Source organism: Penicillium mononematosum (assembly GCF_028829835.1).
Source record: "Penicillium mononematosum strain IBT 11891 chromosome Unknown utg000003l:1.0-8172316.0:1.0-8177699.0, whole genome shotgun sequence".
Classification (NCBI taxonomy): Eukaryota; Fungi; Ascomycota; class Eurotiomycetes; order Eurotiales; family Aspergillaceae; genus Penicillium; species Penicillium mononematosum.
In genome coordinates, this window is record NW_026643273.1 from 4,610,881 (window position 1) to 4,635,798 (window position 24,918).

At 49.4% G+C, this 24,918-nt stretch overlaps 10 protein-coding genes across 10 annotated transcripts; 4 read left to right on the top strand and 6 right to left on the bottom strand.

The window, feature by feature from the left end:
* Positions 1 to 328: 328 nt before the first annotated feature.
* On the top strand, positions 329 to 2,210 carry N7519_006752 (uncharacterized protein; the record flags this gene model as incomplete). Its single annotated transcript, XM_057293528.1, has 4 exons — positions 329 to 371; positions 1,456 to 1,658; positions 1,714 to 1,864; positions 1,948 to 2,210. 4 exons carry the CDS (start codon positions 329 to 331, stop codon positions 2,208 to 2,210), a joined length of 660 nt encoding a protein of 219 aa, XP_057148339.1.
* Positions 2,211 to 3,302: 1,092 nt separating this feature from the next.
* On the bottom strand, positions 3,303 to 3,683 carry N7519_006753 (uncharacterized protein; the record flags this gene model as incomplete). The annotated part of the gene is made up of 1 exon (XM_057293529.1): positions 3,303 to 3,683. One exon carries the CDS (start codon positions 3,681 to 3,683, stop codon positions 3,303 to 3,305), a length of 381 nt encoding a protein of 126 aa, XP_057148340.1.
* A 4,286-nt stretch (positions 3,684 to 7,969) lies between these two features.
* N7519_006754 (p24 family protein) lies at positions 7,970 to 8,896 on the bottom strand (the record flags this gene model as incomplete). Its single annotated transcript, XM_057293530.1, has 4 exons — positions 7,970 to 7,980; positions 8,106 to 8,262; positions 8,450 to 8,638; positions 8,750 to 8,896. The coding sequence occupies 4 exons, from the start codon at positions 8,894 to 8,896 to the stop codon at positions 7,970 to 7,972; spliced, it is 504 nt and encodes a 167-aa protein (XP_057148341.1).
* A 215-nt stretch (positions 8,897 to 9,111) lies between these two features.
* N7519_006755 (ubiquitin-specific protease UBP15) lies at positions 9,112 to 13,405 on the bottom strand. Its single transcript, XM_057293531.1, has 12 exons — positions 13,224 to 13,405; positions 13,039 to 13,159; positions 12,735 to 12,972; positions 12,504 to 12,661; positions 12,258 to 12,447; positions 12,094 to 12,202; positions 11,652 to 12,038; positions 11,115 to 11,610; positions 10,281 to 11,056; positions 9,931 to 10,218; positions 9,439 to 9,874; positions 9,112 to 9,379 (listed from the first exon to the last, which is right to left on the bottom strand). Exons 1-12 carry the CDS (start codon positions 13,230 to 13,232, stop codon positions 9,270 to 9,272), a joined length of 3,318 nt encoding a protein of 1,105 aa, XP_057148342.1. The 5' UTR covers positions 13,233 to 13,405; the 3' UTR covers positions 9,112 to 9,269.
* Positions 13,406 to 14,150: 745 nt separating this feature from the next.
* On the top strand, positions 14,151 to 15,560 carry N7519_006756 (protein kinase PKP2; the record flags this gene model as incomplete). Its single annotated transcript, XM_057293532.1, has 4 exons — positions 14,151 to 14,169; positions 14,227 to 14,359; positions 14,431 to 14,713; positions 14,769 to 15,560. 4 exons carry the CDS (start codon positions 14,151 to 14,153, stop codon positions 15,558 to 15,560), a joined length of 1,227 nt encoding a protein of 408 aa, XP_057148343.1.
* Positions 15,561 to 15,990: 430 nt separating this feature from the next.
* N7519_006757 (YqaE/Pmp3 family membrane protein) lies at positions 15,991 to 16,456 on the top strand (the record flags this gene model as incomplete). Its single annotated transcript, XM_057293533.1, has 3 exons — positions 15,991 to 16,039; positions 16,141 to 16,216; positions 16,282 to 16,456. The coding sequence occupies 3 exons, from the start codon at positions 15,991 to 15,993 to the stop codon at positions 16,454 to 16,456; spliced, it is 300 nt and encodes a 99-aa protein (XP_057148344.1).
* Positions 16,457 to 16,784: 328 nt separating this feature from the next.
* Positions 16,785 to 17,697, bottom strand: N7519_006758 (signal peptidase complex subunit SPC3; the record flags this gene model as incomplete). Its single annotated transcript, XM_057293534.1, has 2 exons — positions 16,785 to 17,436; positions 17,552 to 17,697. 2 exons carry the CDS (start codon positions 17,695 to 17,697, stop codon positions 16,785 to 16,787), a joined length of 798 nt encoding a protein of 265 aa, XP_057148345.1.
* A 264-nt stretch (positions 17,698 to 17,961) lies between these two features.
* On the top strand, positions 17,962 to 18,594 carry N7519_006759 (gamma-glutamylcyclotransferase family protein; the record flags this gene model as incomplete). Its single annotated transcript, XM_057293535.1, has 2 exons — positions 17,962 to 17,989; positions 18,038 to 18,594. 2 exons carry the CDS (start codon positions 17,962 to 17,964, stop codon positions 18,592 to 18,594), a joined length of 585 nt encoding a protein of 194 aa, XP_057148346.1.
* Positions 18,595 to 18,917: 323 nt separating this feature from the next.
* On the bottom strand, positions 18,918 to 22,907 carry N7519_006760 (uncharacterized protein; the record flags this gene model as incomplete). Its single annotated transcript, XM_057293536.1, has 4 exons — positions 18,918 to 20,859; positions 20,915 to 22,144; positions 22,211 to 22,485; positions 22,680 to 22,907. Coding segments are annotated over 4 exons (3,675 nt in total), but the record flags the coding sequence as incomplete, so codon positions are not given.
* An 836-nt stretch (positions 22,908 to 23,743) lies between these two features.
* Positions 23,744 to 24,845, bottom strand: N7519_006761 (eukaryotic translation initiation factor 4E; the record flags this gene model as incomplete). Its single annotated transcript, XM_057293537.1, has 3 exons — positions 23,744 to 23,939; positions 23,998 to 24,744; positions 24,811 to 24,845. 3 exons carry the CDS (start codon positions 24,843 to 24,845, stop codon positions 23,744 to 23,746), a joined length of 978 nt encoding a protein of 325 aa, XP_057148348.1.
* Between the last annotated feature and the right edge of the window lie 73 nt (positions 24,846 to 24,918).

Genomic DNA, 24,918 nt, shown 5'->3' on the forward strand with positions numbered 1-24,918 from the left:
TGGCTATGAGAGTCGAATATCCGAAATGAAGGGCAATGTTAGGGCAGTGGGTTAAAAGAGTGTGTGGTGGTCTCAGAATGAGACCAAAATGAATGGCTGGAGCTGGGCCGGGTTGGTTGTCGCAAGGTTGTCGATGGGTGTGTTAGAGGGGAAGAAACAAGAACACGATGTTGACCTTCAATGCATGCAATGCTCGGTTTCCCGGAGGTCCTGCCCTCAGCAAGCCCACTGGATTTTCTTCTGCCTTCCTCCCTTGGGCGGTTTTGGTTGGCTCATGGTCGAATCCCGGATTCCAGGGGTTTCATCCCTCTGTTTAGATAGACACGGTATGGCCTGGATTCGCTCCTCAGTTGAGCCATACTCGTTCTCTGGTATGTGGGCTCTGGTTTTGGTGTTGTTCATATCTGCGAATGGAACATGTCTATACTTTGACTGCAATGTAAAGCAGAGTCAATTGGAACATAAAAAGATGCAATTTAGTCACAGCAATAATTTCATAGTGTCTTTGCCCATTTCATGTTCAATGACACAACTCTTGCGAGGACAAGGTCCTTGCGAGGGTATTGGATTCTCCTTCGGGAGGTATGCAAGGGGTGCGTTAGGCACGCAGCTCTTCAGCACGACGCGACATGACCCTTCTGTTTAGACTGGAGCGTTCTTTGAAGTGAAGTGCAGCGAGTTGAGAGGGAATTCACTAGAGAGCTTGATCTATCACCCACGTCAATAAAATAGGAAATCGCACATATATGTCAAAGATGTTCGGAACAAAATGGAGGCCTTACCCTTAATTGATGTGACTAGGAATATGTCCTAGTTCCAACATGAAATAAAATATTAATGAACTCGAATATGATCATCAAGCTGCGCCTGAACCCTATATACTAGAGTATCTAACAAACCTCATATTGTTCGCATCTCTAATCTGCAAACACCCACGTGAGTGAGAGAAACGCTTAGTGCATACCCTTTTTTTTAGTCTCTCCAAAAAATATTCTGAAATAGCTAAACCGGGCTTTCTAGCTCTGTCTAGTCGATACTCGAGGACCTCTATACCTCACTACTTCAGAGAAAGGAATCAACAGTTTCGTTCTGCATTAATCTACAATTTATATCACTTCTATGAAGTGATAATACAATTTCAGTTTCCTAGCAGAAGGGAGTATAGGCGTTTTCTATCGGACGAATTATGTGCCTCTAACTGGGTTATGTGTTTCCGTGTGGCTGAAACTGTGCCCAACTGATTGTTCCCAACTTCAGCCCCTGATGATTCTCGCTTCTTTCTAAGAACATCCAAGTCAATTACTTGGTCTCACGTACTATATGTACTTCTGCTATCACCATAAATACGGAATTTACCAAGATCTTTCATCCATATATCTCTCCCTGACTCGCCATGTGGGACGAGACAAAAGCGGACCGAGTGTTCGTATACCAGGTGTACTGCCCCCCCAACAGTGAAGCAGGTCATCGCCTCAGGAGGCAGTGCCTTCGTTGGAGAAGTAGACGAGTCAACAGTCATGAAATATCCCCTCGCCCCAGGAGGAGACATGAGTCGGCTCGAAATCGAGAAAAAGCTTCTCGAAATTGTCGGGCCCCATGAACGCATCATAGGGCTCAAGAGTTTCTCGTCCGACGGGCTCTACTACCTCGAGCGAGCTGTAAATGGAACCTTAGCTTACTATCTCTCGAATCAGACAACGACCCCCACTCCAGCAGCGGATATCCTGGTGTCGAGAGGCTGCGGAGGCAGTTGCATGGATCCATTCTCGGGGCGTCCTTCACTGCGATATCCAGCCTACAAATCTTCTCCTTGATGACGAGCTTCATATCAAGCTGTCGGATTTTCAGATCAGCGGATGGAACAGTACTGCGTGATGGTTTAAGCAGCGAGCCTACCAGGTTCTATTGTCCTCGAGACGATCCTTTTGATGCAGATATCAAGAGCAGATCTCTTCGCGCTGGGTTGTACTATCTACTTGATCATGATGGGTCATGCCGTCTTTCCTGAAATTGTCGATGAGGAAGAGGGGTGGTATGATAAGGTCCGAGAGAAGTTTGAAAAGCAGCAGTTCCCACAAGATTCGCATGCATGCAGTGCCATTACTTCGAAGTGCTGGCTGAAGGAATACGAATCTGCCGAGGAACTGCTCCGAGATATAGAGGTCGTCGAGAAGGGTCTCAGAACTGGGGAAGCTACACAACTGGAGTGATGGCTAAAGGTCTAATAAGATCTCCCTCGAGAGATATTTCGACTCTTCATATCAGACGCCGTGCCTTCTCCAGTAACTCTATCTGTAGGCATCGCTTGTCCTGGTACTACGGTATTTCTATTCCCGAAGCGTCGGGTCTTTTATGCCAGGAGCATCATGAGTGAGGTTTGTGACTGCGTGAGTGCTAAACCCAGAAAGGCAAACCTAACCAGAACAGGCAATTCAGAGGTTTACAGTCTCTGTCCAGCCAAAAAAAGGAAAGAAAGAGGAAAAACACAAATCGAAAAGACAACACTGAAGTCTGCTGCGGTTTGACTGCACATAGTTGTACAGTTCGTCAATGGCCAACATTGATATGTTGTAGGTAGTATTCGTAACAGGGTATAGTTCTCCCGGGGGACAGTCCAGTGTCCTCACTGGAGGACAATTGATCATCATGAAATAAAAACAAAGAACAAATTCGCTGGCAAGAAGTACAAATACAGATAATGCACAGGCCGATATCCCTTTCCAGAAGGAATACCAAGCAAAAGGGATGGTTTGACCACCTACCCAGACCGCAGACCGCATACCGCAGGAGAATAGACAGTGTTCGAGAAATGTTCGAAATGGACGTAAAATATCGTTTGTAGATTGCCCTCCAATTCCATGAGCAACTCCAAAGCAGACACAGACAATAATGTCAAGGAAATGACAAGGTAGGGAGGCAAAACATCTTGGGTGCTGAGGATCAATCAATATCCTGAAGACGCTATGCAAAGTAAAAAGTGGGTAGAAAGGGATCGACCCCGACGAGTCGAGGCCATGTGGAAATCAAACTCAAAGAACATTCAATATATCGCTTGAAAGCAAGCACACTGTCCCCGCGAATCTCATAGAATCATAGAACTCCGCAGGAAATTCTGCGTCTGGGTGGGCATTGGCGGAAAGTATATGGGGCTGTTGATAACAGCTCGCCAATGATATGTGTCGTTATGATGCTAGATCACGGCGTTTGTAGAATAGGACCACTGTAAAGACTTTCGTTAGCTTTCTTGTACACTGAAGCTATCAATATGAGAGCACATGCATACCTTTACACAAAGCACATCTCTAATATCCAGCCGACTTGGCCGCAGTCATGTCGCGGCCACTGAGCTTAGTCTCGACAGGGTGCGCGGCACTGCTGACGGATGTGAAAGATGGATTCGCCTGTTGAGACATACTGCTGCCTCTAGAGGCGCTGCTGCGACCGCTCTGGCCGCTGCTCTGGCTATTGCGACGAGTGTCATCCGTGTCGACGAAGGAAGACATTTGGCGCTGGGTGTACTGCAGCATGGAACGGTTGTAGTCTTCCAGCAGGGCGCGAGCGGGGTCTAGCGACTGGTAAGATTCGACCAGAGTCTCACCAGCCATGTTTTCCATAGCACCGGAGTCTGGGAACATGGAGTGGATGTCTTCGGTTGCTTGTTCCATTTGAGCGGAATGAGTCATGGTGAAAAATGTCTAGGGTTGAAACGGTCAGCTCATGTTTCAGGACTAGGCATGGAGCAGCGACAGGAGAGCTGGTGAAAAGCATCATTAAGGGTGGTAGTCTGGGTATAATATATGACGGCATAGGGATGAGGCTGAGGTACAGGACGATCACCGTGAAGTGGAGGTTGGGTTGCGGGTGCCGTGGGGAATCCAGATGGTACCGGTATCCCAGTCAATTTAAGATTGCTCACCTGTGATGGAATATTTTTCAAGGTCTAACCAGTTTCGGTTGTATTGGATAGTAGTGATACTGAGGGTCGTAGGGAGGCAAGATAATATGTGCTAAATGGAGGCCCAACGGCATATATGTTCGGGCCAAGGATATAAAATGGTAGGGGAAAGTGCTATCGGCAGATATAGGAGTTCGACCTGCGAAGGATCGAATTTGCGGGACAAGGTTTATATATAAGACACGCATGGATCCGCAACAGTATGGGATCATACCGGTGGATGGTCGAAGAAGGCAAACGCGCCCAGCTTTGCAGTCTCTGATAGGCCAACAAGGAATCTAATTTCTTTCGCTTTCTTTCGCCCATGGTAAACAAGAGATCTCTACCGATTACACCGGAGTACTGTGACATAATTGGCCAAAAGGGGGAAGGGGGTATTTTATCCTGGGCGACATCATAAGCATCATAAACCCCAGCCCTCAATATTTCCAACCTTGGAAAGTTGTAGGTAAGCGACCACGTCGACCTATTAGGTACGTCCAAGAACACGATGTGGGGTCGAATCATCATCAGCAGACGTTGTGAACGAACTAATGTCCACATGCGCACAAAGACTGGTGAACTCCAGGAGGGATATCATGAGTTGTTCCACTTTCATGAATTGGTTTGATCCGATGAGGTCACTGGGGAATGTGAATGACCATTGAGAGCCGATGGCGTTTTAGATCGGCACAACTACAGTCCGGTCCCCTGCAGATCTTTACCTGACGTTTACAGGACGAATCATAATTGAAATATCATGGGCTCTCTTGAGGGGGCCTTTTGAAGGGCGAGGCCCATCTCGCATTCTGCATCGCCACAGGATAGTCCTTGTGGAGGAAAATGTGGACATTGCTGGTGGAGACTCCAGTGGGAAAACACGCTGTTGCAAGGCCGCGGGGGGTGGTAGCCTTGAATATATTGATCAGCTCGACATGCATACCTAGGTACTCAAATCAAGTACGGAGTGATCCGTGTGGCTTAAAGCAGTAAATGCGTACGGCATACGGCGTACTGCAAAAGACAAAGGCTTGCAGTAACGTAGCTGAGGCTTAGCTATGTCGTCATACCCCTTATCGACCCGAGCAATTTGGGTTTGTCTTTCGGCCGGAAGTGACCGAGATTTGCCGATGGAAATGGCAAAGGGAAAATCAAAGTTACGCGAACCCTGGAACCTTGGAAAACTAATTTGAGTATCAAAAGTGGGACGTTTCATGGGTCTTCAAATGTGAGCTTGAAACGGTTTGTACATCGTACATAGGTATCAAAAGCATGGAGGCTACCGAGGTAGCAGCCACAGCGGAGATTCAGTTTACGCAGGTTTAATTGATTTTCTGTTTTCATTACTCCGTACCGAGTATGGAGATGAGCTAGCGATTTCTTCGGGAATGGACAGTCTTGGCGTTTATGCCTGAGGCAGAATATGGCAGCTGACGTCAGGGAGCCCTCGTCTTCAAATGACACTATATAGTGCCTGAATACTGTATATTGACCACACCCCTACTCTGTAATATAGATAGTCAAATCTGTCTAGTCCCAACATATAGATTACAGGTAATGTACCGGGATCAGGGATCCCAGACTCTGACTCAAGTCAATGCTCGCGACCAAACTGCGTTCCAATATCAAAAACTAGTTCCACCATTTGGAGTGCAACTTGTTCCTACACGGAAAGAGATTGACATAAATGATCACTACGAAACATGGGAGCCAGTGGCAGGGATATCTTCTCAGAAGAACGGTAGTGGGGACTCCTAGGTAAGTATTTGCCATCCATGAACCCTGGACGGAAGTTGATGCTAGCGGGGCAAGACAAATTGTTATAACATAGACATGAAACCGAAGATATCAAAGCTATTCATCTATACTTTGTCCCTACAGTAGTTGTACATTTTGCTCAAGATGAAGATGCCGCACTACACTACAACCTTAGTGACATATTAGCGCAGGCCGGAGCTAATATCCAGCGTATAGGGTCACTTTGCCACGAGGAATGTTTCGTGTAGGAGCAACACGGCGATGTAAGACAAGCGTTTGGAATACAACGTATATGGCCATTTACAGTCATGATCGGCCACCTGACTTTCCAAACCAGACCTGGTTTCATGGAGGAAGCAGTCTAATCCAGCTGGAACCAGTCTATGACAAAGTAAGTAACATAGTGGGTTTATCATACTACAAGTATGTAGACTAGAGAGACATCTTCTGGTAAAGTGGGTGCAGAGACTACAATACTAATGTGATATCAGAGTTGACTCAAGTTTTATGCCATCTCGCAAACAAAACTTGTGGAGTACGTGTGTTTTTGCCCAATTCACAATACTGATGGTGTTTGAACCATAACACCCTCCTCCACCGCAAGGGTCTGATCTCAGATATGACAGAATTCGATAATGTATGTATGTATGTATGTATCAACAGCGGAGCGTGTCAAAAACAAGTGCGAGACATAGACGTTACCTCAACATTGAATGTGCACTTGCGGGTCTTCCTCTGCCTATAAAATGTCATTGAACGAGCCTTCGTGATCCACTCTCTTCATTATTCCATTCCATTCCCTACCTGGTTTCAATCTTTCAATCCCTGAATAATGTACGAACCCACAAGGCGACATGTATTATGACAAGACTCGGTCTGCCCCAAACCAAATACGCACTAACATTGTATGTCTCCGTACTGCATGTCGACCAGTCCAAACGGCACTTGAGCCTTCCGAGATTGACAGTACCCAGCGCATTTCAAATGATATCACACCGCAGCCTCGGACGGCGATCCTTATGATGCATCATTGTAGGCTAAAGGAGCACTAAGGGCGTACTATGTATGTTGTACATCGTAGCGAGCATATGATACCACTGGAAGCGATCTAATTGCACGGAGCCGATTCTTACCTGCGTTGCCTCACGTCATAGGCTCTTCCCCTGCTGTCCCTGAGCGTCCATCGACAACCCTATCTCCACACATGTATTATTGATAGTCTCTGGATTTGGCTGCATGCCCACCGTATATTGCGGACTAGAGATATGCCAAAAACCTGTTTTGGATCCGATGTCAGTCTTGGTAGTACTACGCACACAACATTGCCCCTTAGCTGGACAGCACTCAACATGCTAGCGTTTATCAATGCACCGGGACCTATGTTTACCATCTTTTCTGTCCTCATATATTTGGAAGGCAACGTCTAACTGACGTGAAAGCGGTTCGATCAGTATAGGACTCTGCTCTGCGTTCTAGTCGCAAAGATTGGTGGAAGCCATTCCACGTACCACCTAATACCACATACTAACGGGAGACTTCCACTCAGAAACAGGTGCGGTCTCTGAGAGCATCGAATACCCGCTTCCCAGGCTGCGCGGTTATCCTGACATAGTTTGTCTCCGGAGAGACACAGAGCGCGAGAACAGATCCAGCACACCGTCGACACGACTTTTCATCGGTCTCGACTCAGCCAAAGACCATCTAGGTTCCTGACGGAAATCTTCGTTCGAACAGAAACCGGTTACATAACTGCGAATATGCAGCGAGAATGTAGTATTACGGCAATGATCACCCTCACCTCCCCGGCTGCGCTATGGTTCAGTGCTTACTGGTGTTGTTCAGCGACAGACGACCTGGCCTCCTATTTGGAGACTTTCCTTCGACGGAAACCGGTTATATCACTCCGAGCATGGAGCATGGAGCTTCGGGCGTACAACGTATACCATCGGGACGATCGAGAATGTGCTTCCCCGGTGTCTTTTGATCTTGCCGATGTAACAATCCATCTTCCCTTGGTGGGTTGCGACCTCCCCCCCTACCTAGCACAACATGACAGACCTTCATAAATCCAAGCTACTTCAGAAACCAAACATGCACCTCAATTGCTTTCTTTTGGCATGCCCTACGACCAACGGGCTACCATACCGAGTATATTTCCCATTTTGGTTCTAGACAGACAGGAACATCATAGATTTTGGAACAGAAATAACTAGGCCAACACGCCAGACAAAGAAGGTAGTAAAATGCATCATATTATTGTTCATGCTCATGCTCACATCACACGTAACCTGTTCCAAAAGAATGTTATTACGAATCAACCAAATAGGACAGACAGCAGCGGCAAAGCAGTCCGGACACGACCATGACCTGCGTCCATATCCAACCCTCAAATACGGGGAACAAGTGAACATACCTTTCCGAGCGCCCTGGAAGAAGAAGCGCACAACAAAGACCTGCAACGCAGCCATGGAAACCATCATCAAAGACTCGATCACACTGAAGTTGAAAATCCGACGCTCGGTACTGCGCACGGTGCTGAAGTTACGGTTCTCGCGTGTGCGGAAGTACTTCTGGTTGCGGGAGAACGGTTGAGAGCTGTGCGGATAGCTTATAGATGGACTCCTCCAGACTGCTGGTTTGCTCAGGGCTAGCACCCTGGCGGGAGGGCAGTTGAGCGCGCTGTTCGTTCTCGACCTGTAGATCCAATCGCTCAATTAGTATTTGTGGACTGGTTCCTTAAGTGTATATGGAACGTACGGCAATCTCGAAGTCGACCATCTTCTCGGCAAAGGTGGACATCTCATTGTTGAAACAGAAGGTGTACTCGCCCACGCTCTGGGCAGTAAAGACAAAGTCACCCTGGCGCTCCTTTGTGCCGTCTAGAACGATCTTGCCGCCCGGTGCGCTGACGGAGTAGTCGACATCGAAGGAACCGCCGGATTGGACCTGCATCGTACAATATCAGCATTCGGTGCCACCACATGTATCCATAGCCCCGCGACTAAAACAAAATATCACGAGGAAACGTATTATAGCTGGATAATCAATTGGACTTACCGCGAAGTAGAAGGCCACTTTGGCGTTGCTCTGCTCAACGTTCGTGAAGAAGCATGCTTTCTCGTTCGCATCGAGTTTGTAGGTGAGGGCGGTTGCGGTGACGGATGAAACCAGGGAGGCCAGGCCGGCGAAAAGAGCGAACCGCATTGTGAGAAAGATATACCAAGAGGGGACCGTTAGACTTGGGGATGATATCCGCGTCAGGAGATGGCGTTCTGGCCAACTTTGTCTTCCGCTGTTTGTTTTGTTTGCATCCAAACAAACTTCCGCATGTATCGACTTCGGACTATTCCACAAGTCTATTTTGTAGATGAGATGCACGACACATGGGAAAATGAACAATCTTCACTCATCATATAGACGGGGTTGTCTTCTACTTCAGCTGGTTACATAAGATAATACGCAAAAATAAGAAAAAGGCATGATCATCGCATCAGGGCGTCGCTGCTAATGTACCGGATTGCAGCATACAGCCCTCCTTCAACTCGTAACCCCCAAGCGCCATGACTTTAACCCTTGTTTAACGAATGGAGAATCCATCACTCTTGCCCCAGAAGCTCCGGCTCTTGTTGGGATGATCAAGACCCAGGAAGTCGTCGGCACCAGCCGCTACATCTGACAAGATATCGCCTAAGAGGAGTTAGTTAGTCCCAATGAAGTTTTTCCAATGAAATCGACAAGGCACTCACCATCTTCGAGATACTTGGCGTTAGAGAAAGATGTCCGGGGGACCACAGCGAACTTGATCTTCTCGAAGTTCTTGCCCTTGATCTGTGTGCGGGCAGACAGCCGTTTCTTTGTCTCGGCGAAAAGTTCTCCGGGCTTCACAACGAACTTGAAGGGAATTCCGTGAGTCCTGTTGGGCTCGCGATCGAAGCTGAACACGCTAATGACGCGATCCTCGGTGTCCAAATTCAATTCTTCGGATGGGATCTTTTCGGCGTAGAGTGTGGCGTAGTCGTTAATGGCAGCCACGTTTTGGTCTTCCCGGAGCTCTTTATAGACCTTCCCACTGTGTGTTTCGGCAACCCGGATCGGCTCTTCGCCAAGTTCCAGCTTCTGCTGCAACGCAGCCAGAAGATCTGCCACGGTGCCGCTACGGGAAACCAAGACCTCAACAATTTCCTACTTGAATGTTAGCCGAATCCAAATGACATGGATAGGGGATGCTTAACACGAACCTCTTTGGTGATACCATCGGGCAGCCATGTGACTTTAAAGCACTTCTTACTCTCATAGTCACTCAAACTCATGTCCAGTATCTCGTAGTACAATGCGTCTGCCCGGTGCATGGTGTACCCGTAGGCACCATATTGGCCGTTAAGGATTTGTGAGAGGTTCTGATTGACGTTTCGCTTCAGGAAAGGCTTGGCCTTGCCAGTACTGGCCATCACGGGCGCGAATCGAAGATGAGTCTCATCCACCTGGAGATGCTCACCAACCTTCTTGGCGAACTGGTCATAGGTCATCTTGCGGCTGAGAGTCAGGTAGAAAGTCTCCCCTCATTGGTCTTGATCGGGGCGAATTGAACTTCCATGCGGTTCAAAAGATAATCGTAGAATTGCCGAGCGTCCGTGTAAAGTGCCGATGCTGGCAGTTCGGACTCTTTGATTGCGCGCTGGAAAGTAATGATGTCGCCGTCTTGAATTTCAGATTGTTGGAAAGTCTGCTTAGGTTTCATGACGTCGATCATGGTATGTTTGATCTCTTCAAAGAGCATGAACTCTGTACCGGCCGGCCAATCCATCTTGGAAAGAATTGTCGGGGCCAGCTCGCTCACCTTCTGGGTCTTCTGAACGTAGACAGAGCAGACACCAGTCAAGGTCTGGGCGGCAATGTCGAAGTTTTTGAGGAAAACGAGAATCGAGTCATTATCGGGCCACGGAGTAGGTTGTCCGTCTGCGCCGGTCGGTGCCACTTCCACCCACAAGCGGAACAGCTGGCCTTTAGTGCCACATTTGTTGTAAGCCTCCTCAAGAGTCATTTCCTGATCGCGGATCACCTGATCGGGTCGGGTTGTCTTGTTCTGACGGTTGACCATGGCCCAGAATCGAATGGCTTCTGGTTTGAGACCTCGTTCTTCGGCGATTTCCTGTGCAAATTCACCGACCTTCTTTGCCCGAAGAACCTTGTATTGCGTGGGAAGGGCTGGATCATCCGCGGGTAGGTCATTGCTAGTCAGATCGAAGCCGTGGTGGCTTCGGAATGAATCTTCGTTAAGCATGCCGATATTCATGTAAAGGTGAGCTTCTTCTCTCTCTTTCTTCCGACGCAGCATCTCCGCCCGGTCCTCAGTCATACGCTTCTCTATTCCATAATTAGCCAAGCGTTCAATTCTCCAAAGAATAGTAGTCTCTAGACATACCAATGTGAGAGGGCACGTCATCCTTTGCGACCGGTAATAATACATTATCCTGTCTCGTCTTCCGGATGTAAACCAACATGTAGGCGTTGTTAGTGCGCATAGCGGATCGTCCTCCAGTGCCGTTCGTGCGCTGCTGGGAGTCTCCGTAGTTCTCGTCCAGGACTTCCTTGTCAGTAGCTCGGTTGACTCGGTCATCATCAAAGCGGTACCAGTGTCCATCCTTGGTGGGCTTGAGGAAGGCATAGTAATGCCCGGCATCGAGGTTACCGCTGTGGACGAGAACGCCGTGCAATTGGTAAATCCAGGACTCCGACTTGTCGGCACTCTCAGAAAGATAAGGGGCCGCATCGAACTCCATAGGGAATGAGTGATAATCATTGACCTTGGCCATCATGTCGAGGTTGAGGTCGTACTCGAAACGTTTGAGATGAAGATGCAGAACGGGAGGGAAGCTCTCGAAGATGACGCCCTTCTTAGCGTCTTGCAGACCGTATGGCTGCCCGGCTTCGTACTTGTTCTCCCCTCCAACGTCTCAACCTGAATGTAATCCCTGAAGCTGTCATCTAAGCTCTTGTTGCCTCGAACATTGAGTTGAATATCCCAGAAGTCTTCCACGCGAGAAGACTCGTAATCGACATTGATGCAAGAAATATACGTTTTTGTTTTTCCGACGAACAGATCAGGCAGGACTTTTTCTGCAACTGTACCTTTCATCTTGTGCTCCAATCTTTCCATGAGCTTTCGTGAGAGCTCCTGTACATCTTGCTGTTCAAAGATCTGGCTGGATTGCCAGCCAAAGGATGCGGTGAGCTCGGTTGTGGAAACAGCAACGTCGTTGGTCTGCAGGTTGTAGAATAGTCTCTGGAGGGCCCACGCGCTGTTCTCACGCGTAGCTTCCTGGTCAGTCGGTATTTGGTACACGGCCTAAAGATTTTCATTAGTCTCAATGGTTAGGGGGACTGAAGTTGTCTTGCCGTACCTTGCGGAAAGCGTTTGTGAAATAAAGCGACTGCAAAAGCGAGTTCAAGTAGCATGTAGCTCCTTGGTTCCTCAATCCCACCATTCCAGTCTCTTTTTTGGAGTCGTAACTGAAAAAGAGAGAATGTTAGCTTCACTCGGTCAAATCTCCCGGAGGGAACACACTTTTGGAAACTGTGCCACAAGACTCCCGTGGGATCTTTCACCACACGAACATAGGCCGTGATAATTGCCTCATCATCCTGCACCAACGGAACTGATTTCCCTTCCCACGCATGGCTAAACAGACCTTTGAGGTCGGCAAATCGAGTGAAACCCCAGTCCCCTTCCTCGGCGGTGAAACGGTGTGTCGCAACTAAAATCCATCTTAGCATTCTGATCGAGCAATTCCTCCAGACTTGAAGGTCTTACCGTGGTGTGTATAAATAGAAGGATCGTTCACATTTGACAACACCAGCCCGAACTGCACACAAGCGTACCAGTTCTCCGGAGGTCCGTCCTCCCACGCATGTTCAAGGTAAAACGAGGCGTATTCGGTTTGATTGCCATAGGGGAAAAAGAGGATGCGCCTATTCTCGAGTCAGATCCAATGCCGGCACAGAGCCATAGAGCCAATCCAGGAAAGAGATTTCAGGCACTCACCAGGGGGAACCACCGCATCGGAAGATGGGTCCGTGTGACTTGCGATCCATTTTCCGCCATTCTGACAAGTGCCATGAGTTGTAGACCTCGTCTAGGGTTTCGAGGTCCGGGTTCTGGGGAGGACCTTTGCCATCATCGCCGCGTCTATATGCATCGGGGCTCTCGATTAGCGACCATTCAGTATAAACAAGTAAATAGGCAGTGTATTTCTCGAGGGCGATCTCATTCAGTTGCCACGCTTTGTGTTAACCTGTCAAACCGCCCTGTTTGTGGTGTAGTGAAGGAGAAGCAACAAAGAACATACGGTCATCTGCGGTCGGTGCGGACTCAGGCTCGTCGGATCCCGACCGGGAAACGACGACGACATCGGTCTTTTCGGCAGGGTATTGGTCATAATCATCGACAAGCATGTCGTTCTCCGCGAGCTGGTATAACAGGGTTAGGTCCAATGACGACACTAGCGAGGGGCACGGTCGGGGGATCACTCACGTTTTCCATCGCGGAAAGCGCCTTCCCGTCCCGGAAGGCGTCAGAGTTTGTATTTTAGGAAAGTTTTGTGAATAAAAACACGGAATGTTGGAAAGAAATACACTGTAGAGCTGGTGGTGGAGGAAATTCGTCTGAACCCGCAAAATAATAAGGGCCGGAGCTAGCGGTGGCGGAGCCTCGAGGGCTCGGCAGTGATATTGTTGGAGGGTTTTTGTGAGATCTGTCTTTGATATGCTTATTTTTAGTTAATTGCTTTCTCATTGAGTTTTGACTTCTCTTTCTCTCCCAAACTGAAGTTAAATGGGAGTTTGCTTAATTGGCAGTGCGTATGATATATGAATATATGCAGGAGTACCTAGGTGCGGAGTATACGGTGAAGAAAGCCCTATTTTTTATACCAACCCCAATTTTTATCCATGATGTAGATAGCTACAATACCTAGGTATGTATCATGATGTTTTAGTTCTGCAGGCTAATCTATATATCTCTTTGCATGCTCTCAAACATCCAAATATGCCCAGGTGACCTTCAGATCATTCAACCCAGCTGGTGCGTTAGCCCCAAGTCCGTGCGAGTTGCCTCAGATCCGAGGCAACTTTGGAGACTCCAAATCGTATGACATTGGCATTTGCAACCTTCCAAGGTTAGAACAATACATATATATCAAAGATATATACCGGTATACAACAGAGACCAAAACAAATCTTGTCCATAGCCCTTGGTGTCACATGCTTGGCTCACCGCCCGGCAACCCCAAACTCTCTCCGGTCCCAACTACGCGCGTGCACAAGATAGTGACTTATATGGTCTCGGTACTTATTGAATGAGTGCATGGAGCACAATGAGGTTGTCCTATCCAGCTAGAAGCTGGCAGCTCTTCCGGTCTCCCTCGAAACGTTTCTATTCTGGAGCTCACAGTCCGCCGCCATGGCGGCCAGTTTCTGCAGTAGATGAGTATGAATGACTCACGTGCCTAAAGATTGAAATGGTGATACTAACCCAGCATACCCTGGTAGATGGGTGGAGCGCCCTATTCGACCTATCAGCCTTCGGCAGTTGACCTTCTTTGGTCGTACCTTGACCGAACCACGACTCATCAGTTCCGCGAACTACGTGCGGACCGAGCTACCTACTCGGTAAGTGGAGAGACAACCTTTGCAGAATTAAAGGGAAAAAGCAAACAAATCTGATCATGGTCATTGGATAGCCTTGCGCATCGTCTGCGAGACATCCAGCAGCTGCCATATGTGGTGGTTGCTAACCCCCATCTCACCCTCGTATACGAGCTGTACTACAAAGCGTTTGAGCGGGCTCGGGTGGTGCCTGAGATCCGGACCCTTGAAGATAATGATCGCTTCTGTGACATTCTGAGGGAAATGCTACGAGAGCACCTGGTTGCGATTCCCAATCTGGCGATGGGAGTGCTGGAATGCCGTAATCTCGCTCCAGCGGACGAAATGGACCGGTTAATGAACACACTTCTGCGCGCGGTATGTAAGGCCGACCTCTGGTCTGCCTCCTAGCTGACATGTATCTCCTCGGCAGCGAATCTCTCGCCGAGTCATCGCAGAGCAACACCTAGCTCTGACCGAAACCTTCAACTCGCCATGGCATTTCCCCGATTCCCACGACCGAACCGACATGAATGCAGACTTTGTGGGCGAAGTGTTCCTAAAGTGCAAAGCAAAGGAGGTAATCGAACGGTGTGGGAAAGTCGCACAAGATCTGATGAAGGATATATCGGACTCGACCCAGATCCCCGAGATCACCGTCAAGGGTCATGCCGACGCGACCTTCCCGTATATCTTGAGCCACCTGGAATATATCATCGGAGAACTTCTCCGCAACTCAGTGCAGGCAGTGATGGAGAGATATCAGCATTCAACCGAACCTCCACCACCTATTGAAGTGCTCGTGTGCGAGACCCCGCAACATGTGATAATGCGCATATCTGATCAAGGAGGAGGAATCCCTCGAGAGATTCTACCGTACCTGTGGTCCTTTAGCAAGGGCCCTCGCACGCAAACCCGACTCGAAAATCTCGGACAAGTCCCTGCAATGGCAGCGACGATGCAAGAGCTGCAAGTGTCACACGACCGTAAACATACCGACCGGGATTCATACCATGAAGGATCCCTGGACACATTGACGTCACGACCGCCAAATCTCCGTCTGGGGATGGGTCTCCCCATGAGCCGAGTCTATGCTGAATATTGGGCAGGCAGTTTAGAACTGCACAGTCTAGAAGGGTACGGAGTGGATGCATTTCTGCAGATCTCGAAGCTTGGCAACAAGAACGAGCAAGTTACAACTCGGGCGGCGATTGATGCGGTGTAGGACTTGATGCTGGGAATATTACAGGAAATATATTCCCAGTACCTTCTACATCTTCTCCAAGTCCGTCCAACGTACCTGCCCGGTCAACTGTACCTAGGTACTTGCCTATATTCCCAAGGACACATGCACCAGCCACACCTTGTGGAATGTGGCGTCAGTTCGGGATGACGGGATGACGTCATGGGTTGTCCGTCCAGCAAATCAGCTTCGCGGCTGCCTCAGCCCTACCACCCCCTTTCCGTCCAAGTCGTGACGTCGCGGCCAACATCAAGATGAAACGCCTTAACTCTCCTGCAGACGACAACATTCCTATTTATATCTTCATCCTCCTATTTACAATCCTCCTCCTCAGTTTTCTGGCCACGACCGAGTTCAAACCTCAATCTGCCAAACCCGAACAATAAGACCGCATACATTAAACACCGCAATCATGGCCGGCACCTGCTCGATGCTTTGCTTGATCATCATCACCTTATTTGGTAAGTAAATGCCTTCCTAAATTACACGGAAAACCCACACAAGTGATCCCCAGGTCATCTATCTACCTATCCCCAGAATGATCTGCTAACAAACCAAACAGTTCCCCCTCTTGGTGTCTTTATGATTGCCGGCTGCGGAGTTGACTTCTGGATCAACGTCCTCCTCACAATTCTTGGGTGAGTGCTGTACTAGATAGCCAGACCTCCGTCAAATTCAAAAACTAACCAGCGACACTTCCCAGTTACTTCCCTGGACACATCCATGCCTTCTATTTGGAATACGTCTATTACGATCGTCGCGATCGCGATCCACTGACTCGTGCCTCTCAACGGCCCGCACCCGGCGTCTACTCCGATCGCATCCAGAATGGAGGCCATCGTCATGTACCCGCACACCCTAGTTACGGTACCATGTGATTTTCTTTCGATGACCCCGAACCTCTGTTCGACATGCATGGCCCAGTCTGTGGACAATCGGCATTCTCTACGACTTTGAACCTAAGCGAGTCTCCACCTCTGCTGTATCTATAGCGTCCATCCTTGTTCTCCTGTCTGGTATAACTGGACACTGAACTTACAAATAAAATGAGAAAGATGGGTTTCCACTCTCCAATGACAATGCGATTCATATGTATCATTCTCAAATGCAAAAAATGCAACTGTAGGAGGTGAGCATTCTAGCCAAAGCTCCCAAAAGTAAACAAAAAAGGTAGATCCCAACTCCCAATCTCAACAGACCCAAAGCCTATACACTCGTCTTCTCCACCTTCTCCGCCTCCTTAGCCCTCTTCTCAGCAGCAGCCTTCTTGGTATCCTTCACCTCAGGGAAATCGAAAGGCTCACTGCTAACAATCGTCCCCCCAGTCCTCGGCACCGCACCCGTACCAGGCGCCCACATCAAAGCACCAACCCAAGGCTGGACATTCCACCCAACATGAAGGGTAACATTCTGACGCTGCGCCAGACGACCAGTAATATCACTGATCTGGTACTTACCCTTCTGACCACGCAGTCTTAGGACACCGGGCGCAAGAGCCTCCTTCTTACTCTTCGTCGACTTAGCCGACTTCGACTTAGCATGGCGCTTAGCATTCCTTTTCGCAGCAGCCACAGCATCAGACGAAACGGACACAGGAAGAAGCGCAATGATCTTGTCTTTCAGGATCTCCCATGAATACGGCGACGGAGTCGCGGGGATAATAGTGTCCCAGATGATAGACTCTGAGGCGCGGACCTGCGAGCCGGGGACATCGGAGGAAGAGTAGGTAGCGTAGACATAGACGAAGAGCTGTTTCGTGTTCCAGTTGAAGAGCGGGCTCAGGTCGGCGTCTAGGTCGAAGCGGAGCTGGGCGTATTCTTCGCGTTTGGTTGAGTAGTAGTGCGGCCGGCCTTTGACGCTATTGTACCAGACAACGAGTCGCAGTTAGTAAACGGGGTTGTTTTTTTTAAACTTTCTTTTTCGATCTTGGTAGAGTGTAGTGTTGGAGGGGAGTGGAAATCGATTTCACTTACACCTGCACGTTCTTCAGTTGCACGGAGGCATTGGCCTCGTCTGCTGGGAAGAAGAGGACAGAGACGGCTGCCAGAGCGCTGACGACCAGCGCGACTGTAGTGAAGAAGCCGAATACGGACTGGATGCGGTTCAAGGAGGAATGCATGGTGTGTTGGAAATGGGAAGATGAAGCCAGCTGGGCCTGTTTGGATGGGTCTTATCGATAAGCATCTATAAATCGGGGGCCGTCTCCGCAAAGACCTTGGAACCCGTATGGCTTCGTTCGTCACTCTTGTTTTGATGTTCTTGATACCCTAAGCTTCTCGTGAAAGACACATCTCTATATTACACCAATTCAATTTCATATAATTCATTATCTCAGCCTCAACCCTCACACAACCAAACCCAGTCCAACCCCACACCAAACACAATGGGCGACCACGTCCTCTTCTTCTACGGTAAGTCCTTCTTGGATCAAGACAAACAAAAAACTAAAAACCATTCAGGAACCCTAATGGTCCCTCAAATCCTCCACAGAGTAATCCACGGCCAGGCTGACCCAGAACCCTGGCAAAAAGCCATGCTCCGCTTCCAACCTGCCATTCTACCTGGGTACCGACGGCATCGCGTGCAGAACGCCGATTACCCAGGGATCGTGGCAGTGCCAGAGACACAAACTGAGACGGAGAACTCTGCACCGAAACCCAGCGCTGGGACATCAGTTATAGGAACCCTCGTGTCGGGACTAACGGACGGCGATGTTTACCGATTGGACAGGTTTGAGGGCTCTGAGTATGAGAAGAGACGGGTTACTGTGCGTGCGCTGCGGGAAAAGAAGGGTGGTGAGCACAGTCATGCTGGGGAGGGTAGTACTGCTGAGAGCCAGCTGCGCGAAATGCTCGATGCGGGTGCTGAGAGTGCTGGTGAGGAGGAGGAGGTTTCGGCTGTGACTTATGTGTATACTGCTGGGAAGGATATGCTTGAGGATGCGGAGTGGGACTTTGAATCGTTTAAGAGGGATAGGCTGGCGTGGTGGGTTGGGGCAGATGAGAGTGAGTGGTAGCTTCATGTGTGTCTAGGTAGGTATATGTAGTATTACTGGTACTTTGCTGGGAAAACGATTAAATTTGCATTGCGATGCGGATGATGGTATATGATGCTATGACCGAAAAGACAAGAAGAATAAAACACCATCCTTCTCTTATCGAACGCCGATGCAAAGCTATGTGTACGCTGGACATGCCATGACGCACACGGGTTAAAACGCTAAGAACAACAATGAAGATGTTTATCCATGATGTAGATGGTCAGTTCCGGTCCAGCCGGTACTGTGTTCGGATATCGTGATCTCAGACAATAGGTTGTGGCACATGGATGAACAGACTCATCTCTTTCGCCAAGGGCCTCGTGGGCTTTGTTTCCTTCGTTCTTTTCTTGCAGGGGCGGTGTGTGTGGCACTTCGGGCTCTTCCTGACTACAGGGTACTTGGATGACAGGTTCCTGCTTTGGTGGACGAACATGGTCGTGGTGTGACCTTGCGTCTGCAGGTGGGTTGGAGGATGCTTTGTGTGGTTTGGAGGGGTGTGGTTTCGGGGGGTGTTCAGTAGGTAATAGATGCATCTGGTCCGCGGTTGAATCTTCACTCGAGTATTCAGTCTTCGAATTTGAAGTCTTCGTAGCGTCTTTTGAAGGATCTGTATCATGCTGGGACTCAGGTACCACATCAAAATCTGCAATTTCCTCCTGACAGGGAAGGCGCGGACCAAGAAGGAATGAAACGGGTCGTTTGGTTGCCATGACAGGCTCATCAGCTTGCCGCTGTTCCTCGTACAGTTCGTCGAGGAACTTGCCAAAACGGTATCGCAGGAGACCAGAGCCTAGTGGGGGCCAGTCATCGTTACAATCCATAGTCCGCTGTAGCACCTTCGTGACGAACCAATCAGGACTTTGAACAAACTTCTCCAAGTACGCCAGCAGATAAAGACCGCAGTCCCAGGAATTGGGCTGAAAGGGAATATCACGAGCTCGCATGCCCTTGACGTCGTTCGGGTTGAGCTCCACGCCACGCTTAGACTCCGCTTCGCAGCAGACATACTCGCGTAGTGATTTGATGGTCGGGGAGCGAGGTATATCGAGTGGGTCCAATGTGATGATGGTTGTTTGGTTGGGATCCAACTTCAAACCAGTTCTTTTCTTCTTGGACTTGCGTGTCGGTTGCGAGGCAGCGGCCTGGTCTTGGGCGAGTTTTTGGGCTGCGAATTTGGAGAGATTTGGGAGTGGAAGTGAGTTCTCACCCGCGCCATCAAGCTGCAGGTAAGCAATGTGCCCCCCGGCCTCAGATTCCTTTCGAATCTCACGAGGTTTACCGGCCTTGTTAGAAGCATTGGTCTCTGACTTTGACTTCGGTTCCGGCTCAGGGGTCTCTTCAATTGCCTGGACCTCACTCTCAGACGCGTTGGATGATTCTTTCTGTAGAGCCGGTGTGTGAACCTGCTCTACGGCGTCGGCAGCACCAAGAGACAAACTTGGCAAGTTGCAAATGATTGCAAGGTACCAATGGACACTCTCATTGATAGGAACGACGATATAATCGTAACTGAAGAGATCGACGTTCCTAGTCCACTTCTCCACCCCACCGTAATTGATACCACGGACACCCCGTGGGGTGTTCGTGAGAGTCGCAAAGAAGTAGGTGTTGAAGAAGTAGATTCGCTTGGCAGCCTCTTTGTTGGTGCGTTCGAGATGATCCTGAAGGAAACGCATGTACAGAGCGATCAGGTTATCGTTCAAGAAGTCATCCCTAAGTAATCGTTCACGATCGCAAAGGGTGACCTCAGCCTTCTTCTTTCCATTTCGCGGAAACACCAACGGTTTCTTCCAAGTCTGCCTGAAAGAATCATCCCCGAGAAGTGGGTTCGGGTTTGCTTCATATGTAATGCCTCCACTCGACACGTCGGGCTTGCTAGCGACACGGCGGGTAGAAGACCGGGTCTCGCGTTCTGGGTTGACGGTAGGTCGAACACCAACTCCAGTGTCGGTATCATGAGGTCGGAGATTCTGTTGCTCTTTGGTAGGAGTTCGAGAATCGACGTTGCCGTTTCCATGTCGTCCGTTTTCTTGGGCAGTAGATTTGATCTCAAGTGAATCAACATTGTTGACTTCACCATGGTCATCTCTCAAGGATTTTGAAAGTTTGGGCCGTCGCGGGGGAGGAGAGTGCGCAGGATCTGGATCTTCCACCGAGTCATCGAGAACCCGCTTCGCCGGCAGCTTGTTCTCCAGTGGGAATTGCTTTGCATATTTCAAAAATGCCTTGTCCATCCATTTCCTGTCCCAACGTTAGTGAACTGCGAACTCATCTGAAAGATGGTCACAAAACTTACATGTCTTTGGAAATACGCAGCTCGCGTAGATCCAACAATCCCAGGAAGTTCATCTTGGCCTCAGTGGTCCAGAATTCAATGTCGAGCAGGTCGCCTGCTTGGACGGAATCTTGCAACGTTTTGATTCTCACTTTCCGGCTGGGTTTCTCGCCGACGACAATCTGATGGATGTTTCGAAAAAGTATCGAGATCGTGTTACCTTGCCCAAGGGCATCCTCACGAAGTACAAGACCTTCCTTGTTTACGTAAATTGGGACGAATTCCCTCAATTGGCAAGATTTGCCGAAGATGCCGATTCGGAAATAGCACAATAGCTGTTTCTTTTCAGAGATCTTTTGAGAGACCTTGGTCTTTTTCGTGATTGGTGGTGGTGGCGAAAGGCCTGGACTTCTGGTATCGGACGGGGAGCGTTTTCTGGTCGATGTCTCTGTGTGCATTCCAGGTTTGGGTGGGCGAGTGGTCTGAGAATGTTTTTCTGATAAGGATTTTGGAACTGGGTGTGTGGTGATGTCGCCCTGGAGCTCATCTGGGCTTTCCCTGCCGCTGATAGGACGATGGTAGTTCGTGGAAGGAGCTGCGGTGCGATTCCGACCAGCTCTCTTTGGTCCAACGTCAATGCTCCCAATAACAACGGCGTCAGTAGTGTGGTTTGATCTGCCATTGACATGAGACAACTGGGGATCCGTAGTTCTCGCCTGGTTTCGCCGTTGCTGAGCTGCTGTTTCGGTAAACCTTTCATCCCGATAGTCAGTAGAAGAGAATTGGCCATGCCGAGGACGAATAGAGCTTTGCGCTACTTGGACGCCATCTTCTGCATCCCTGAAGCTTTCCCGTCGATTGCGATGAGTTGCGTTTGGGTAGTAGACGGAAGGCGTGCGTCCCCGCTCCAATCGATCCATGGATGGGGCCGTAAGGTCGATGGTCTCGCTGGTTTCGCTCTGGCGCCGCATCTTGGTAGGCCGACCCGACTCTTCAAACTCATCTTCGAATTGGGACGACCTTCTTCGTGAACTTTGTTGATTTGGTTCTCCATAAGAACGGACCGGCCCGCTGGTTCGGGCATTCTGGTTCTGTGAGATTTTGTCCCGGGGGGAGAACGCGAAGCTGGACTGTGACCGATTGTCAGATAAGAGGCCATAGTCATGGAGGTAAAGGTTGGCATTTACCCCTGGCTTCTTGTTCCTAGAATGGAGGGATGCTCCGGGCCTTATCCTGACAGCATTGGAATCACTACCAAGCAAAAACCAGCTGGTTAGCAACAATATCTCCAACTCAAAACACACTGGTAGAACATACTGATATCTGGCTCCGAACAAACGAGCCTCATCTTGGCGATTCTGGGAATCCTTTTGTTGGTCCTTGTTCAACATCTGCGACGAATCACCCGGCCTGGGAATGGGTGAGGGCATCAGCATTGGCCTGCCGGCAGGGAAAGGATGCGGGTTCCGATGGGACATGTCTAACCGGGTATTGGGACTCAGAAAAGGGTGGGAGTAACTTGTGCGCAATGGTTCGTCTGCGGTTGAAGATCCAGTTGGGGACGAAAAAGTATCGACATAACTGTGAGCAACCTGATAAGAGCTATTAGTCCCAAGTCGAATATCTGAGAATAGCTTGCGGCAAGAAAAAAAAGAAACAGGCGGAGCTGAGAGACAAGCGCACAAGGCGAGGGAATTGTGCAGGGTCAAGTTATCGAAACGGAATATGGACCGCCAAAAGCAAATATCGGCGGGACGCGCATAGAGAGATACGGGCAGATACATACCTTTGGAAGAGGAGTGATCCCAGCGTTTTGGGGAGAAGTGGTTTCGGTCAGGTCAGTTTCCTCAGGTACCGGGGTAAAAGGATTGCGACCAGATCCAGCTGGTCGAGAACGAGGAGGGGTTGAGGGCGGTGGTCGAGTCCGTTGAGCAGATCGTTGATTTTCTGTCTCGCGTTGGCGTCGTGGTGACAGATTAGAGAAGAGCTCGACTAGGTTTTTAAACACAGGCATGAAGGCAGCCACGAGGTCATGACAATATGCATTGCATAAATCCCATTCCAATCGATTGTTTGTCTATTGTCTTTCTTTTTTCTTCATTCATGGGAACTCCGCCGCATCGTCATCTGGGCCTTAACTAACTTAAGGGCGGTCAGCATTGATGGGCGCCTGAAGATTTAGGCATTACAGACTTTCACTTTGATATCTTGGAATAGTGAATAGTGAATAGATGGATAGATAAATAGATACAACAGTTGGCTGCATTATTTGAACGGTGCACTTTGTTCATACCTTTTTGTTTCACAAACGCTATTCACAACAATAGCTAAATGCCCCAATACCCTAATAGCATGAACAATACAACAACCCTACATACTTATCAGGGTTACTGGTTCGCACATAGGTCAAGTACCAATATCTCCGGGGCCATGCAATAATACCTCTGGTTACCTTGGTATACGTAGTTCTCGTGGGAATATCTGCCAGCGCCATAACGTTGAACAGACCTAAGTCTTTAGTGAAAGGCCTCTACTTCACATGAAGACAAACCAATTCACCACGCAAAGGACAGACAATACTCCCAGGCGAGGTCCAATAGCAGCTCGTGCTGCATTCATGTTGCGTACATAAAGGGAAAACATCACGCATGAGCTGGGTAGACACAAAAAAAAAAAGAAAAACACATGGCATAGATGAGTTCACTCAAGACATAAATCAAATCAAACCGCTTAGTTCGCCTCGATGCCCCACCGCCCTAAGACCCAAACGCGTCCCAATGATTCGTGATGAAGTTTTTTTTTCGGGTTTACTATACAGGGCCCAAGGCCAGGCTGGGATCTTGGATCCATTCATAGGGCCACAGGCGCTTTGGCCTTGTCCGAGTCATCTTGGCCTGTACGTCGCCGTTCTTGATGACCTGCGCCAGTGGCGGTCTTCTCATGGCGAGCCTGGTCGATGGCAGACCGCTGTGCAATACTGTCATCGTGGCTCTTCCAGATGATGTTGGTGTCTGCCGGGAAATTAAGCAGGCGCTTGATCGTTTCTCTGCAACCAAGTTAGATATATATATTGCAGGTGAAATATAACAGGTTTTTTCACGTACCTGATCTTGATGTTGCGCCCCCCGTCAATCCTCGTCCACACGCTCAAAACATCTTCGCCGCCTCGGACACTCAGTACAGCGCCGCAGACTTCATCTCCGGCCTCTGCAAACTGGTCTCCAACCATAGCCAAGAGGAGATCCTCCCAGTATCTATCGGAAACACCCTTTTTGAAACGTACGATCCACTTACCTCCCCGCTTGTTCGCCTCATCTTCCCAGACGGGGCGAATCCCCTTCTTGAAGATGTGGTAATCGGAAACCGTGGGAAGAAGAGAAGGACGTTTAAGATGAGAGTACACCGCCCAGAAGCTCTCTACCGAAGATATCGAAGCGAGCGGGACGGTAGACTTTTCATAGTCGGAGTATTTGGGTGTGGGAGGGCGATACCAAACGATCCACGTCGACTTCAGCGGGTGCTCACCAGGAGCAGCGACGTGCTGGTTCTCAAAGGCCTTGCGGGTAGCCTCATCGTGTTCCAAAGGGACCTCCCGTCCGGGTGTTTTCAACTCGGAGCCACCGGGAGTCTTCGGCGCACCGAATGAGGCGAATGCGCCGGACCCCAGGCCGAAAGCGGAGGAGGCGTTGGTGGATGGCGAGGAAACACCGCCGGATAATGGGGATATTGCGTTAAATGGATTCGAGCGGCCATGCGAGCTGTCAGGTCCGAACCGCTTGGATGGGCGGGGCAGCTCGACACGGGCACCGTCTTTCGCGTCTCCGGACGTAGACAGGGACAACTTGGACGAGCTAATAAAAAGAAGAAACCACCATATAAGTTACAATGATCACCTTGAGGAGGGGCACACGACTAACTTTGTCCGGCGGGTCCACAGGTTTGCATTATCCATCGCGGCGGGTGAGAAGACTGCCCGAGACACGAGCGGTCATCAGGGGGAAAGAAAAGGATCCGTAAGAAGCGTT

What these genes read in the sequence shown, in the direction of transcription:
- N7519_006755 (XM_057293531.1), bottom strand. An exon ending in CGATGCGGTGGTTCCCCCTG is followed by an intron (nt 12,662 to 12,734) that starts GTGAGTGCCTGA and finishes ACTCGAGAATAG; the next exon opens with GCGCATCCTCTTTTTCCCCT. An exon ending in GCTTCAGGGATTACATTCAG is followed by an intron (nt 11,611 to 11,651) that starts GTTGAGACGTTG and finishes GAAGCCGGGCAG; the next exon opens with CCATACGGTCTGCAAGACGC.